The following is a 15,887-nucleotide window of genomic DNA, read 5'->3' on the forward strand; positions in this document are numbered from 1 at the left end:
CGCCGGAGACGTCCGTACGGATCCGATCTGCAGGAAGCTACTTCGTAGTGGTGGATGTTGACGAACGAAGGTGGAAACCGTCTGTGCGGGCACAGAACCCGCGCGTTCGCGGCCAATGATGTCACGAAGCGCGCGGGGCCCGCGGGGGCCGAGCGGGCGGGCAGGCAGGACACACACTCTCTTTCTCTCGCTGCCTGCCCGCTTGCGCGCGCGCGTTGCCCTTTTTTCGCCCTCACTTCGTCTTGCACAGCCCCTCCGCCGGGCGTCGACCACATGTTCGCTGGCGGCGGGATGACAGCTTGCGAACCATGGGACGCGACGGGGCGAAGCTCTTCCATTCCTTCGATTGCCTGCCGCTGCCGCTGGCGTTTGGCGACTGCCGGTGGCGATGCTTTTGTGTGTGCGCGTGCGTGGGTGCGGGTGCGAGCTGCTTTGCTTGGGGATCGGCGGCGCCGCCGCTGCTGCGCTCCTGCTGCTTGATGCTCGTCTGATGATTGATGATGCCGATAATGATGATGAATGATGAATGATGAATGATGAGGCTTCCATGTCACGTCCACTCTGCCCGCCTATCCGTCTGCCATCCACTATGAGTACAGCCTGACCGTGGCGTCTGAGCTAGTGCTGCTGCTAGGTAGAGTACCACCTACTACTACAGTGCCTACTCGCAATGCGACCTCGCGACAGCCACTGAGAGGAGGGGCGGGCGCATTGCGGACACGTATGTAGGTAAGTAGTCGAACGCATCGGCTGATTTCAGGAAGAAAGGCGACGGCGCAGGCGCCTGCAAAAGGCTTAGAAATGAGCGACGTGTATTTCCACATCCGGAGAGCTGAAAAGGTAAGCGTGGAGTCATGATAAATAAATTGTACGGCGGGTGGCAGATCGGCAGCCCCGATTGGCGCGCCCCCGGGCCTTTTTACCGTTCCTTCGTCTTTACTTGCCCGCCCAACTCGCCTGCTTTTGGCTACTGCCAGGGTTCTCCGTCCTGGACCCCTGACTCTCTGCGGAGCGACAGAGAGCTGGGGTACTACTCGAGTACACAGTGTAACGGGCTAACTACGGTACCGCCGCTCGCCTGCACCTTTTGCTCACACCACCACTCACCCTATTCCTCCACTGTTGATGATGAATCTCCCCCGCCGCTGTGACCGGTTTTGGAGTCTTGCATCTTGCTCTCAGCTGAGATTGACTTCAGAGATTAGCTAACGTCCGCATGACTGATGCTTTGAAACCAGTTTCAGCCATCCTTGATGAAAATTGGTCTGTCACTTCGCACGTGCAACAAGCAGGCAGCACGCGCTTGATAAGATCCGAATAAAATGAGGATGAGTAATAATTTCATTCTTGCTGTGCTCTCTTCCAAAGCCAGAGCCAGTCTGTGGGTTCTGCGGGTATCTCTTTGAAGCAAATGAAAAAAGAAAAACGTGAAACGGCAAACGGTCTGCCCAAAAGCAAAAAAAGGCGATACGATGGCTCGCTTTCAGCCACACCTTGTTTCCCGTGTTTGATGTGTCCGAGACCCAGACCGACCCAGATAAAAAAGAAAGAAAGCGAAAAGAAAACAAACGCCGTTCAGGTTCCGTTCCCATGCCGTCAATGTCCAGACAGCCTTCCCAGGGTTTTTCCCACCAAAAAATAAAGCAGAACAATTACGAGAGACTTCGGATAGAGGCTCATTAAAGGTGTGTTTTTTGTAATGCCGTCCCGCTGCGCTAAAGCGCGAGGCGGGGAGGGCGTTGGCGTGATGTCCTTCGTAAAGTGGTACATCGAGCGCAAGAAGAGTGGAGGTTTCAAGGCTGTAGCGTTGCAGCCTTGTCGCATCTTTGCAAGAGCGATTTCCGGACGCTGCATGGTATGGTAGCGTATCCGAAGAGAGGAGATAGAAACCGATCCGGTACGCCGTGCTTGTTTTGTGGCTCAAAGGCTAAGGTGGCAAGATGCTTTCGGAGGGCAAGAATAGCCCATCGCGCTTAGGAAGTAGGAATGAAGAGAGAGGTCGATGGTAGCGCGTCGCTCACTTGAAGAGACCGCGGCTGAACCTCTTGCTCTTCTTCCAGCCCTTGGACAGTGTGCTGTCCCTCCTGCCTTGTGTCTGAGCGTCCACCTTGTTCATGTCCGTCTCGTATGGGCTGGAGGGTTGGTCGTCTTCGTCCGAGGCCTCGCTGCCAGACCTGCTGCCCTTGCGCTCGGGGTGGACACCAAGGTAGGCGTCCAGGCGAGAGCTGATGGCCTTGTTCTTCTCTGCGACGTGGCCTGCGAAGACCATGCCAGAGATGCTGCTGGAGCTGTCGGTGCGGGCCAGCGAGCCACGGCGCGAGGCGGCGCGAGAGGCAGCGCGCGAATCGCGGCGGGCGGTTGTGAGAGAGAGGGAAGGCGAGCGGGACAGGCCGCCAATGGAAGGGCTGCGATCGTTGCCAACGAGACGGTAGTCGGTGGTGGAGAGGCTCCAGGAAGAGCAGAAGGGGCAGAAGCTGCACTTGGTCTCCCAGCCCTCAAGGCCGAGCTTGTTGGGGCAGTTGGCGAGGTTGGTGCCAGCAGTGCATGGGCGCAGCAGGTGGTACCAGCGGTGGCGGCAAGGAAGGGTAGAGACGTTGAGCTCGGCGACACACATGGTGAATGGATGTTGGAGTACGGAGTAGGTAGGTAGGTATTCGTAGGGTAGGCAGGAAGGCTTAGCCGATGGATGGTTGGTGGGTGCGGGCTGGCAGGTTGATATAGCAAGCGGCGCGGCGGCGGGATTGCAGATCGACAGCTGACGTCAAGGGCAGCGTGAGATGAGACGGGTGGTGTTTCGATGTTTCGATGTTTCCAGCAGCCAGATATTGGGAATGCAGGAAGCTTATCGGGCGTGTCGAGCGTGGCACGGCGTCGTAGTACGAGGAAGCGCAGAAGGATTGAAGAGGCCAAGCACGTGGAAGGCGGATTGGCGAACAAAGAGGCGGCGTCGCTGTCACTGTCACAGGCAAAGGAGCGTGGGCAACCCGTCATTATTTATCCCACCGGCAAGCTTCCCAGTTCCACCCTCCTCTCCGCCCGATGACAAGCCCAAGCCCAAGCCCAAGCTTCGGAGCTCAGGCCAGTGAGCCAGACAGAGCATGGCGGCCGCCTTGGCGCGCTATCCAGCGTTCCGGTTGCCATACCCTTGGATCTTTCGCTGACCACACCGCCATCCCTGCCCTATTGCTGTCATCATCTCATCCACATGTGCGTGCCGTTGACGAGATGAAACCGTTTGCATGCGAGATTGAGGCTTGTGACGAGAGCTGCCCGACCCCCGCCCCGCCGCAACTCATCCAGATACGATCTGCAATCATTATGTACGCTGCGCGCAGGGAAGGGAAGGGCCAGAAAAAAAAAGGCGAGAAAAAAAAAAAAAGTTCCCCCCAGTGGTACCCCCACGGCCCCCTCGGGCCCCTCGTCCGCCATCCTTCTCGGGAGCCCCATCCAACCACGTTGCCCTCTGCCCACAAGCCAGGGGTCCTGTTGTCGAGGACCCTCACCGCATTGCAGGACTCGGCGGGCCGCAAAGGGCTAGACGGCATCCGTTCGCAGGCTCCTGTCCGGCGCTGGCGATGGACTCACGGATTCTCGAAGAACAAGCTAGCGGTGGACGGGCTCCACTGCAAAAGTTCGAAAGTGGGCAATAAGGTGGGAAAATGAAACCGTCCGCTGCACAGCACGCAGCGTTGGTTGGCGCCTGCTGCCCAATCGACGAACGGTCGCGCCCAGCCCTGTGCCCTATTGCTGCTGCCTTCTTTCTCGACGACCAACGCTCTTGTTTACGAGTCATCGAATCGTATCCCTAGGGCGCGCTAGGCCGTCGGGGATGCGCGGCAGTGGGAAGTAAGGATGGCGATGGAGTGCGGATCGTGACGCGGTGTGACGGCCACGACTTGCCGCGCAGAAGCTGAAGGTCTTTGTTTTGTCTTTGTGCCTCTACTCGAGTAAAGTCTGGCCCATCCTCATCCGCGCCCGGCCCACGCTCAGCTGAGGCCAGGCTATTATTGGCGCTGCTGGACAAAGCTGCAATACGACCAATGCGACACAGCATACTTTAGGTACGAGAGACCACGGGATAGGAGCAGGAGAGCAAAAGGGGGCGCAGCGTCCCATTGTGCCATCGTCAGTCAGCCCTCTCGCCTGCGTCTGCCGCGTGGCCGCACAGTCACAGTCGCGCATCTTGGTGACCTGACTCGGCCCACACACAGCCCCAGCCGCCAGCGCCACAGGAGACGGCGCCAAGCCATCCGCTCCGAGCCAAGTCGAGCAGTCCACTTGGCATCGAATCTCCGCAAGGGCTTGTTTGCGCGTCAGCCTGTCAACGCCATCGCTCCTCCATCACGCGCGACCGTCAGCAATTTGCAGGCCCATGGTGAAGCCGACCCTGTCGCGTGCCGCTTCCCTCAACGCCCAGCGACAGCCGAAAAACCGGGGAAGCAGGCGCGCGTCCAGAGTCGAGACTCAAGACCTTACCTCTCTTCCCCCGCACCACCGCCCGTGGCGACGACAATCCGCGCTCGGTCGCGTGATGCTCATTAGCTTGACCCTCACCAACGTCACCGGCGAGCATCGCGATAGCCTTCGCGGATTATGCAAGCCTCCCCACCAGATCGCTGACCGGTGCCCCTCTTCGCTCCCCACTTGTTCCTGTCGAATGTGGGTCAAAGTGCCGCGAAGAACCCCGCTTTTCCGGGCCTTCCCGTTGGAGATGCAGAAAAATTCACCATTGGTATCGTCGCCCTCGTCCCCCTCGGCGCCCACTGCGACAAGCGGCTGTCGCGCGAAGAGGCCATGATTTTCTCCTTGCTCCTCTCGTCTCGAGCAGGCCCAGGAGGATCCGGGGAAATGCTAGGCGTCACCGGTGTGGGGGCAGGCCGCGACAATATTGCTTCGTTGTCACCCACGGGAAAAGAGTAAGCATGTTGCGCCGCCTCGGCCGCGCCGCAACTCGACGCCTAAAGCTAATGCACAACGGCACTCATCACCAGTTTACCTGAAGCGTCCCGAATATACGAACCCGCCAAATTGCCTGTTTCTCCAACGGACATGCGTTATGCGCCATCATTCCTTTGTGGCAAGTCGTGTATCACGACCGCACAGAGAAGAGCGTCGAAAGGCTTTTTATCGGAACCAACGGCATCGAAACGGCAGGTCCCTCGCCGATGACCGACCATCAAGTAATAAAATGCTCACTCGCATGATCCAAACGCAGCTCTCGTCGAGAACATCGAATGTGACATCGGAAAATGGGTTCACGATAGTAGCGCCACCCCTCCGTATCGACGGTGCGACGGAGCAACTCTTGCCCGGAAAATGGAACGATTTCCACAGTGCGGCGGTCTTCGGTGCGACTTGATGAATGTCACTCTTTCCCCGCCAACGACGCGCAATCTATAGATTTCTATGGAGATAATCCACCTTCCGTCCAGACAATACTGCGCATACTGCTGGCGTCCAATCAATGATGTTGCAGCAGTGCAGTTGCCGTATGGGCGCCTAAATTCACCTACATGTCCTCGGAGCATTTCCAAAAGAAGGAACAGAACGCTCTCGCCGTTTATGCTAATCCCCTCATACCAACGCGGTAATGATTAGCCGAGCGTTAATATCACGGTCCAGCTCCAAACCAGACTACCAACCTTCCTTTACCTCCTTGCAGCCACAACCTGTAGCGACCAAACAAATTGTATCCTCTCGTCCTACAATAGCCTACAACGTCTACAAACGCTCCGTAGCTGAAAAAAGCTATTTTCGGCCTAGCCGACATATCTGCCTCACAATAGGCCACGCTCCCCACAAGCGATCGACCCGGCGAACATGTGAAAAAGTATTTTGATCAACCCTCTTCGCGGATTACCGGATTAGGTGTAGACGACAGCGTGCTTGTCTGTATCTATAAGGTATGGCGTTTGAAAATCAAGACAAAAATCTAATCCAAGCTCCTCGCTTGCAGGGTCAATGTTACATCGTCAAGGAAAATCATCGTCAAGTCGCTGCCCATCATGAGCAATGGCAGGAGTTCGTGGAGTTCTCGGACAAATGGCAAGTACGAGAATTAAGTGGGTATTAAAGCTTCAGGTGGCACTTCCACAGACTTCTAGAAATTCTACTGGGAACACGTAAATCTGTCCGCCCCACAACTGAACGCAGGTCCCGTCCAGTGTCTCGAGGACTGAGGGGCCCGGTGTACCCTCGGGACCAGCTCCGCCCGGATCTTCCGAGAAGCCCGACTTAGCCTTTGGACGTGTAAACAGAATGGCGCCATCGTGTCGATTGGGCGGGTTCACGACAACGCCCAAATATTGGACGCGAGGTGCGCGGACCGCTGGAAGCCTTCGGCAAAGAACAAGCAGCCATGTCGGGCATGTCCGACGACGAAGCAAAAAACATACAACAGCTGGGATTCGCTAGTGGTCACCCACCTAACTACTAATCAACCGGTTCACAGCTTGAATAGCGAACGGGGTGGCTGATTCTCCGTGACCTATGGTCGTATGTGGTGGATGGGGGTGCGTGGGGAGTACATGAGGTAAGAGACGGCGGTGATGCAACATCGAACCGGTACGCTGGGTGTGTAGAACCATGCACCATGTCGAGCAGACAATATGTAAGTACACGTACCACCAGCTGCAAGCTGGGCAAGCTGAGCTTCTTGGCTGCAGTGCTTCGCAAAGCTTGTGGAAGCTTGGGTGTCGATGCAGGACATGGTCGCCTGCGCGCGTCGAGAGCGAATTAATCGTGGCCGATGCGCGAGCGCATGAACTGCGCCGCATGACGCTTGCAACATGGTTTTGTTGCTGTTGTAGCAGTTGCACGGCATTTTCGTGCTGGTGCCTGATGATACTGTTGCCTTTGGCCCCGATGGGGGGATTCTGTTCGATCGCTGTCGGAGGCTTGCCGATTATACGCTGGATGCGGATGTCGGGGCGGTCGACGGGGCGGCGGTGTCGCCCTGAACTAGCCTTCATGTAATGATAAATCCGTTTCTATGCCTCTTTTCCCTTGCTTCTCCTGCTCGGCGCGAGTTCGTGTCTCTTCTTCTCATGCGGATGTATGCATCGCTGCCTTGGCAAAGCCTTGGTAAATCTTGTTTGCACATGCCCTCTTGAGCTTCTGCTGTTATCAGGGCGGTCTGTCCTGAGCACATTAGGGTCTAACAAGCCCAAAGCTGCGCTGGTAATACGCTCATGTGGTCCTGGGCATAGATGCAGAAGCGCCGGTTCCTAGCTTGAGAGAGTATTGAGCAGGTATGTTTATCGCAAACCGTTTGGCCGGGCCAGTTTCTTCGATCAGCACCACTGCGCTTCAGTCCCGGACTCTGTCATACTGAAGTCTTAGTGGTCGTGGGAGGGCTGACGTTGTCGTCTGTACCCTGAGCCAGACAGCAGGTTCTGAGCTTTCCTCTCATCAATCCAGCGGTGTGTGAGCCCTCTGGAACTTGGTATCTGGCTGCTGTTGGGGAGTTGTACGCTTATACCTGTGATTGTCCCCAGGTTTGTTCGGTACATCTTTGATGAACCACTAACTAATTGTATGCGTGCTCGATTAGGGTGGCAGGGCCTAGTTGCATCACGGAGATTTCTGTGTGTGCCTAAGGAACGCTTCTTTAGGACAGCAACTATTTTCTGTGAGATTTCATGCTCATATTCATTTTCACGCATCACCGCGGCCAAATTGTTTCTAACGTATTTTTGGAGACTAACAGAGCATGATAGACTCCCTTTTTGCGTCCTGGCTGAAAATGTGCACAATATTGCCAAAAGTCCGTTCAACTCCCTGTGGACGCTGTATCAAGGCCACGTGGTATGAGGTCTCGGATCTAATCTGGTTTACGATGCTTCCAAGGGCAATGTTCGCCATACGTAAGCTCTGCTCAGGTCAAGCCCGCGGAATGGCTGGTCAATACTGAGGTCTCCCTTTGCGCTGACAAGGCTACGGCTGATAGGTACATTTTAAAGACGACCGGATGATCAGGACACTCGGCCGTACCTTATGGATTGCTTAAAAAGGCCTTACCTGCTTCCAGCGCGTAGGAATGCAGTTCGGCGTAATACACCTGCAAACTTTATGAGGCATTCACAAACCAACTTATGCGTCAGAAAAGTAACAATGGGCTATACATGTCGCTCCCAGTATAGACTTAAGACATACCTCCAGCTAATCGCGTAAATCGTCTCCTGCGTCGAACAAAGCAACATCGTATCTACCAACGTGATATTCATCTACTCTAGTATATTACGCTTAGTTTCGGATCGCTAAGATAATGATAGACGCCATGGCACACATCGCCGTCAATGACAATGTTATATGGGGCAAGACCAGCGTGTGGGTTTCTGGGACGACCGCACACCAGCTTTGAATCCAGTGATGGCAGTTGTCTCTCTGCAAGGCGTAGAGCCATCCTGTTCCTTTTGATGTGCTCTATCGCGCTTTATCAGTTAGGATTGCTTCATAGACTGCTTTATAGTGAGGTATGCGGCATCCCTCCCATTTGAGGCGCTCAAACAAGGCTTACTTTACAGAAGTTGCATCCGCTTTCAACACTGCGCCCATAGTGTCGTAGTATACCCATCCACAGGCATCTGAGCATCGGGAGATGTTTTTCTATCATCGTGCGTACCAATGTTTGTGTTCTTCAACGCCACTCGGGTATATTGTCAGTGCCGACAATGCCCTTACTTTCTTGCAGAAACCTTTGCTCGGAAAATAAGTATAGCGACAAGAGTAACACCAAAACAACTTGCTACTAACCGGTCCAAGCTACAATTCACGGGTATTAACGGTGATATACATAACTAGTTTGATCGGAGGGATATACAAATTCGACGGTATCTCAATTGTGGATTCCATATTCAGTCACAGACTCGAGGATTGAGCATCTATTTCTAAAGGCAGAGTAAGAGAGTAAGTCTTGTGATAGCATTCCATAACACGGTAGACTGAAGGGTTACAAAGCCCTGACGTTTTCTATCAACGACAATAGCAGTGGCAATGGCTTCGTCCGCTAAGTTTTCTACTATACCGATAGCTCAGTTCCCGATTCTGTCCCACACATGGTCTCAGCAGACGCTGTCCCCGTCCAGCTCCATAACCTCTCCGGACTACTTACTCGCTACTAGCTTTTAAATAAGGGAGCCGTACTCCATATGCAGTAACACGAAGGAATCAAAGCTCGGGCTCGCACTCGCGCCCGGAATAAAGCCAAGGCAGAACGAGGACTTTGCCACGTCGACGAGTCTAGAATCCAGCTGTATCCCGCCCCCGGAGCCCGAGTCATAGCAGTGACTACTGCTTTCTTGAATTTGCCACTGCCCGCCATCACGCACGCTTCGCACACATACATAGGCTTAACGTGTGAGGGCGGACTTCTCTGATGCAGAACACATAACGTGCGGTCGCACGAGGGTCGCGAGTTACCTTGACCACAAGCCGAAATGGACAGCGTTGACGCGAGGCTGTTTGTGTTCATGTCAACAAACTACCGCGCTGTCGACAATTAGCATTCTTCGTGGCTATTGGCTGCTTTCGCAGCTCAATGGCGATGATGACCATAGACGAAGTAAGTTTGTAGGCATTTTCTTAGATGGCTATGACTGCTTGATCTTCAAGATGAGTTACCGGAGGTGGAAACGGTATCTTTGTAGGTGTTGCGTGGACAGCCTTGTAGACTGTCGAGACTTCACCGTTCTCTAAACTCGCCTTGAGGAAGGCCATGCTCTTCAAAGGTTGAGGACTGCTCGATAGCGCCTTTTAAATCGACTACCATCCTGACTACCTCTCGTCACTTATGGATAGTGGCCCTCGAAGTTTGGTAGACACCTCGGGGATAGATCTAAACAGCATTGTGTCAAAGCTTCTAGGGCGCAGTGAGCGCCTATCTAAGCACAAAACAGCCTTGCCCTGCTGTATCAATGAGGACTCGCTGACTGCCGTTATGTTAGCCACCACCATTCCCCCTCACAGCCGCCAGCCAGCACGGCGCGCTCTTCACGCTCGTTATCAGTATCAGCACCAGCACACGCAAGCAACACCCACGGCCGAGCGTACAAGGTAGGGCAATGCACGCGGCGCTCGCAGCGGCCAATAAATCTGGCAAGTGTCACCACGGTCCCGTACCAGGGGATACACAGCCCATAAGGCCCCAAGCACCGAACGTACGAGCAGAGCAAGCAGGCTGCAGCATGCTGGCTGGTTGAGAAGGTTGGCGTAGTAATGTTGTTCGTGTTTAGGATATATAGGAAGGTACCTAGGTGGATTTGTTGTGGGGACGGCGTGTTGGGTATGATGTTGTTGCTGTGCTGTGGAGAAGAGGCGAGAAGATAAGAGAGACAGGTGAGCAAAGAGTAAAGAATAAAGAATAAAGACGGGGGTGAGCTTTAATAGGATAGATAGACACAGTACTGCATCTTAGCACTCACGCACCCTCCCCACGCGCACGCACACACGCGCGCACGCAGTCAATCGCGCGCATATCGTCCAAGAATCGGCATAGGTAGGTGGCATACCAGACTAGCTATCCAAATCCGACCATAAACGTCAAAGATCTAAACCCCTTCCTCAAGTTTTTACATCGCATCGCTATTACCCCCTCCAATTTTTTTGCATTTGCACGCACGCACGCATCAGCCTAGTGCTGCAGCGCGCGCAAGACCTTGATCATGTCGCCCGTGACGCCCATAGCCGTGACGTCGCCGCCGGCACTGTCGTTCGTTAGCCGGCTGTGTCCCGCTTTGCTTGCTGATAGAGAGGGAAAACTTACCCAGCGCCCTGGATGACGAGCGGGTTGGTGCCGTAGCGCTTCGTGTAGAAGCTGATGATGTTGTCGCTACCCTTGAGGCCGGCGATGGGGTGCGAGAGGTCGAGCCTGTTGGCGTTAGTGTTGGGTTCGTAGAGTCTGCGTGTATTGGTGTCAAACTCACTTCTCAAGGCCGACCTTGACCTCCTTCTTCGCGACGTCGATGCTGCCGACGAAGCGCACAATCTTGCCCTCGGCCTCGGCCTCCTTCTTCAGCTGCTCCATCTGGCCATCAAACTCAGGCAGACGGGCCAAGAACTCGTCGCCGCTGGCGCAGGACTCGAGCTCCTTGGGGATGAGGCTCTGGACGGGGAAGCTAGTGGGGTTCTCGACGGGCAGGCCCGCCAGACGCGCCAGAATGGTAAGCTTGCGCGCAACGTCGAGGCCGTTGAGGTCGTCGCGCGGGTCGGGCTCCGTGTAGCCCAGCTCCTTGGCCTTCTTGACCTCGGCCGAGAAGCTGCCGCCTCCGCCGCCGACGGGCATGAAGCTGTTGAACAGGAACGACATGGTGCCCGAGAAGACGCCCTCGATGCGCTGCACGTCGTCGCCCGTCTCGACCAGCTCCTTGAGCGTGCTCAGCACGGGCAGGCCGGCGCCGACGCTGCTCTCGTGGAAGACGAAGCCGCCCGCGCCCGTGCCGTTGCCCGCCGCCCCGTAGATGGCCTGCCACAGGCTGTAGTCCGACGAGAAGGCCTTCTTGTTCGGCGTCACAATGTTGATGCCGCGCTTCAGGAACAGCGGGTAGTTGTCGGCGATGTCCTGGTTGCTGGTGTTGTCGACCAGCACCACCTTCTGCGGCGCCGCGGCAAGGTAGTCGGCGATCTGCGAGGCCGTCATGGCGCCGTCGTTGCTGGCGGCCAGGTCCGCCTCCCAGTTGCTGAGGCTGAGCGACTTGTACGTCGGGCTGTGCAGGGTCTTGTTGCTGCGGGCCAGCAGGATCAGAGACAGGTAGATGGGCGCGGTGGGCGACTGCGAGAGGCGCGACGTCACGGTCGACAGCTGGTTGAGGAAGCACTTTCCAACACCGCCGGGGCCTGGGTGGACGCGTTAGTGAGGGCGGAGGTGCAGGGAGAAGCTTTGCTCGAGGGCAAATACCGATGACGGCGACGAAGACCTGGCGGGGAGCAGGCATTGTGGGTGACGAGGAGAGTTGGTGTTGTAGGTGAGTATAGAGCTGATGAAGACGAGAAGCAATGGATGGAACAGCGACAAAGCCAATTGCTGTGTTGTTGTTTGATCGGGATTTCGGAGGGGCAGGGGAAGCTCGGGCCGGGGACATACATCATCGTCCATCCGTGCCATTCCCCATCCCCCATCCAACATCCAACACCATGTCCGCCAAAGACTCCTCCCTCTACGGAGTCCCGCGCCCCAAAAGGGCCAGCGGCAAAGAAATCTCCTCCAGCACCACTCTGGCCTTCACCTCGCAGCTCTCGTCGCTCATCGCCGGCGCGGGCAGCAGCACCAGCACAACGAGCGGTCGCGCGCGCGCCTCCACCGGCAAGAAAGACGACATCTTCAGCACCCACAACAAGGGCGCGCGCAAACGCGCCCTCAAGGACCTCGACGACGCCGACTTTACCCAAAAACACAGCACCACCTCCGACGCCATCGACGACGCAACCTGGCGCCGCGCCAAGCGCAAAATGTCCGAGAAGGCGCGCCTGTACGCGGCCATGAAGCGCGGCGACGTCGAAGACGGCGACGAGCGCTACGCCGTCGACTTCGACCGCAAGTGGGCCGAGAAGGAAGCCGGCGGCGGCGGCACCACCTCTGACGATTCCGACGACGACGACGACGACGACGACGACGACCCCGCCGCAAAAGAAGCCGTCGAATACGTCGATGAGTTCGGGCGCACGCGCACCGGCACCCGCGCCGACGCCGCGCGCGCCCAGCGCCGCCAGCACGCGCAGGCCGACGAGCCGGACCGGTTCACGGCGCGGCCGGCTGCGCCCGCAAACCTCATCTACGGCGACACGGTGCAGAGCGCGGCGTTCAACCCGGACGAGGCGGTCGCGCAGCGCATGGCTGAGATGGCGGCGCGGCGGGACAAGACGCCCTCGCCGCCGCCGGACGCGCATTTCGACGGGCGCGCCGAGATCCGCACCAAGGGCGTGGGGTTCTTCCATTTCTCGAAGGATGAGGAGGAACGGAAGCAACAGATGGAGGAGTTGAAGCGCGAGAGGAAGGAGACGGAGGAGAAGCGCGGGGAGAGGGAACGCAAGCGGGAGGAGCGGAAACGCGAGGTCGAGGAGCGGCGGAAGGCGATTGCTCAGAAGAGGAGCAAGGCGAAGGCGGACAAGTTTCTGGATGGCTTGATGGGCGAGCTGGAGGGCAAGGGTGGAGGAGAAAAGGAGGACGAGGGGAAGGCCGTGGAAGAGAAAGCCAAAGGAGATGCTGACTGAACTGCTGCTCTGGCATCGATTCGCACACACACTTACACGCAAGCATCCCAAGGCCGGCATACAGTAGACCTCTATCCTTAACCCCCAGGATACGTCCCATACCCACCCACGCCAAGTCGACAGCCCGCAGGCAAACATACCCAAACCGGCCTCAACCCTACCAACTACCAACTCCAGCTGGCAGTGCTAAGCAGAGCCAAACCACGCCACCGCACAGCACCCTAGCAGTAGCTAGCTCCGCCATCCGCCCCGCTCCACCCATCGCACGCCCAGGCACCCTGCGTACCACACAGCAAAGCAAAGCAACAAGCAAGCGCGCAAGCTAGCAAGCAAACCAGCCCAAAAAGAAAAGAAAAGAAAAGAAGCACCAATTAGCTAGCTAAGTAAGCTACCATTCCATAGCATTATAGCTTCCTCCGCTCCGCTCGCACCACCATCCGCGGCAGGCCCAGCCCAACCCAGCCCAAACCAGCCCATGACATAACTATCTAAAATCAATCACAAAGGCCACCACGCGCCTACACCTATTAAGATGCCAGCCTGTCCCTACCCGTCGCCGCCGTTGCCGTCATTACGTGCCCACACCCACACTCGACCCAGCTTGGAACCGTAGGTATCAATCAATCTCAAAAGCCAATTTCTCTTTCTCTCTGTCTGTCTCTTGCGTTCTCATTAACAATCTCAAATCTCAAGTCCCAACCAATTTCCTGTCCACCTTATCCTCGTCACCAACCAACAACAACAACGACAACGATAACGACGACAAAAACGCAATCTCTCTCTCTCTTGCTCGTGCACACGCGCTAGGAACTCCCCCAACGGTGTGGCAAGGAAGCAAAGTCAAGCCAAGCCAAGCCAATCCAAGACGACGCTCGCACGCACCAACCATGCCATGCCATGCCTTTTTGCCATTTTTGCGCGCCCCCAATGCTCGCATCCACCATCAGCTGGTGGTGGTGAAGACAACAAAACGCGCCGGAAACAAGCCAATGAGCCAAGATAAAGCACTACTACGCGCAGGGATTCGTGACCAAGAATGACTGACGACAACGACAACGACGACGGAAATAACGACGAGAACGACAGACCGGAAACGCTTGAGTATGTGTGTATGTGTGTGTGAATGTGTGTGGGTGGTGGTTGTGTGTATATATAAATATATGCAACGGAGAACAACGCCCGCTAAGTAAGATATGTCTACGGAAGGTGCGTCGCCACGCAACGCAGAGCAGCGCAAAGCTCGCAGTCTCAGCTCCTCGAGGAAGAGCACACGTACGCATAAGTTTTGACAACGGGTTGGTCGATTGAATAATTGACCGCTTGTTGTTGGTGGTGGTGGAGGAGGCGTTGGGTGACGGATGAACGGATGCATTGATGGATGCATGAATGCATGGACAGTTTAGATACGGTACGACTCGCTACAAGATGGAGCGCGCGTGGACGGACAGGCGAGAGCGAAGCGGCGGTGGCGCCTACGCCGGCGTACTAACGCTGCTGCCGCTGATGCTGATGCTGATGTTGATGCTGGTGCGGATGCTGGTTCTGGTTCTGGTGCTGGTGCTACAGACACGAACGTATGCGTGCGGAAGCAAAGACGAGAAGCGCAGGCGGAAGCAGACGTGCGTGCGGTGCGGTGCGGTGCGGTGCGGCGCAAGCAATGGGTGCCGGCGCTGAAGGGTATAATGGAGTCAAGGAAATAACTAACGACGATGACGATGGACGATGATGGCGACATAGAAAAAACGAGAAAAACCCATGGAAACAACGAAAAGGGAGGATTCAAGCGACGGTGCAATTAATGCTTTTCGCCGAAGCTGGGCGCTCAGGCGGAGCTTCCGGCGGAATAAAAGAGGATTGCTGCGAATGGATAGGTGTCTGGCAGCTTGCGCTGCTACCGCCGCAGCAGCCGGCGGCGGTGGCTTGGTCGCGGTAGCGGAGTAAAGCTCTCTCTTCGACGAGAGACTGCCCCTACCTCCGCTGCTATTCGGGGGCAGAACGCGCGCGCGCGCGGTTCGTCATAGCGAGACGGTGGCCGCGGCCGCGCTGGCGCCCTCCCGCGCCTGGCTCCGTGTTCCAGAAGCCGAAGCGCGTTGTCCCCCGGGGACGCGCCTAGTTGATGTTTTTGAAGAGGTTGTCGGCGTCGAGGCTGCCGCCATCGTCAAAATCGCCACCCAGCTTCATGTATTCAGGTAGCTTCGGCGGAGGGCCTTGCTTTTCGGGCGCGGCGGCCGCGGGCTGCTGCTGGCGCCTGTGCAGCTCCTCGACCGTGGCGATGCTACCGGAGCGCCGGCTCGTGCTTGTCGTGCTCTCGCTGCCAAGCACCTGGCCCTCCTCGAGGTTGCCCAGCCCAAGCATCGTGCTCGCGCGCCGCCCGAACCAGCTGTTACTCTTGCGGCGTTCGCGGATGCCGGGGCGTGCCGCTCCACTGTCCTTGTTGTTTGGCGGCGACGCGGGGCGCGCGCTGCCGTTGCTGTTGTCCACCTTGTTGTTGCGCAGCGAGTCCGACGACGATGCGCTGCGGAAGCCAAGGAAGCGGCGCACCGACGAGGGCCGCTTGGTCGACTCGGACGTCTGCGTCGGCGACAGCGGGTTCTTGCCGTTGGGCGAGCCCGGCTTCGACTTGGTCGAGCCGACCGTCGTGGCGCTAACTGCACGGCCGCGGATGCTGGATGGGGCGGGGG

The 15,887-nt window shown here is 56.8% G+C and overlaps 5 protein-coding genes and 1 pseudogene across 6 annotated transcripts; 2 read left to right on the forward strand and 4 right to left on the reverse strand.

Annotated features, from left to right (window-relative positions):
• Nucleotides 1–308: 308 nt before the first annotated feature.
• On the forward strand, nucleotides 309–1,151 carry K452DRAFT_314054 (uncharacterized protein; the record flags this gene model as incomplete). Its single annotated transcript, XM_033543722.1, has 4 exons — nucleotides 309–406; nucleotides 659–729; nucleotides 761–840; nucleotides 885–1,151. The coding sequence occupies 4 exons, from the start codon at nucleotides 309–311 to the stop codon at nucleotides 1,149–1,151; spliced, it is 516 nt and encodes a 171-aa protein (XP_033391072.1).
• Nucleotides 1,152–2,017: 866 nt separating this feature from the next.
• On the reverse strand, nucleotides 2,018–2,614 carry K452DRAFT_303597 (uncharacterized protein; the record flags this gene model as incomplete). The annotated part of the gene is made up of 1 exon (XM_033542745.1): nucleotides 2,018–2,614. One exon carries the CDS (start codon nucleotides 2,612–2,614, stop codon nucleotides 2,018–2,020), a length of 597 nt encoding a protein of 198 aa, XP_033391073.1.
• A 480-nt stretch (nucleotides 2,615–3,094) lies between these two features.
• On the reverse strand, nucleotides 3,095–3,742 carry K452DRAFT_29337 (uncharacterized protein). Its single transcript, XM_033541552.1, has one exon. It carries the CDS (start codon nucleotides 3,543–3,545, stop codon nucleotides 3,198–3,200), a length of 348 nt encoding a protein of 115 aa, XP_033391074.1. The 5' UTR covers nucleotides 3,546–3,742; the 3' UTR covers nucleotides 3,095–3,197.
• Nucleotides 3,743–10,367: 6,625 nt separating this feature from the next.
• Nucleotides 10,368–12,030, reverse strand: K452DRAFT_323103 (uncharacterized protein). Its single transcript, XM_033544604.1, has 4 exons — nucleotides 11,894–12,030; nucleotides 10,923–11,832; nucleotides 10,763–10,867; nucleotides 10,368–10,703 (listed from the first exon to the last, which is right to left on the reverse strand). Exons 1-4 carry the CDS (start codon nucleotides 11,928–11,930, stop codon nucleotides 10,631–10,633), a joined length of 1,125 nt encoding a protein of 374 aa, XP_033391075.1. The 5' UTR covers nucleotides 11,931–12,030; the 3' UTR covers nucleotides 10,368–10,630.
• Nucleotides 12,031–12,129: 99 nt separating this feature from the next.
• Nucleotides 12,130–13,532, forward strand: K452DRAFT_330241 (uncharacterized protein; the record flags this gene model as incomplete). Its single annotated transcript, XM_033545107.1, has 2 exons — nucleotides 12,130–13,141; nucleotides 13,384–13,532. The coding sequence occupies 2 exons, from the start codon at nucleotides 12,130–12,132 to the stop codon at nucleotides 13,530–13,532; spliced, it is 1,161 nt and encodes a 386-aa protein (XP_033391076.1).
• A 1,699-nt stretch (nucleotides 13,533–15,231) lies between these two features.
• Nucleotides 15,232–15,887, reverse strand: K452DRAFT_29391 (annotated as a pseudogene; the record flags this gene model as incomplete). Its single annotated transcript has 1 exon — nucleotides 15,232–15,887. A coding segment is annotated over one exon (572 nt), but the record flags the coding sequence as incomplete, so codon positions are not given.

This window comes from Aplosporella prunicola, assembly GCF_010093885.1.
Source record: "Aplosporella prunicola CBS 121167 unplaced genomic scaffold K452scaffold_122, whole genome shotgun sequence".
In the NCBI taxonomy this organism is placed as follows: Eukaryota; Fungi; Ascomycota; class Dothideomycetes; order Botryosphaeriales; family Aplosporellaceae; genus Aplosporella; species Aplosporella prunicola.

Excerpts from the sequence above, each read along its gene's own strand:
- K452DRAFT_29337 (XM_033541552.1), bottom strand. The coding sequence starts at position 3,545 with ATGCCGTCTAGCCCTTTGCGGCCCGCCGAGTCCTGCAATGCGGTGAGG.
- K452DRAFT_323103 (XM_033544604.1), bottom strand. The coding sequence starts at position 11,930 with ATGCCTGCTCCCCGCCAGGTCTTCGTCGCCGTCATCG. Across the intron at positions 11,833-11,893 it reads GGTCTTCGTCGCCGTCATCG|GCCCCGGCGGTGTTGGAAAG; the intron begins GTATTTGCCCTC and ends GCGTCCACCCAG. Across the intron at positions 10,704-10,762 it reads CTCGTCATCCAGGGCGCTGG|TGCCGGCGGCGACGTCACGG; the intron begins GTAAGTTTTCCC and ends AACGAACGACAG.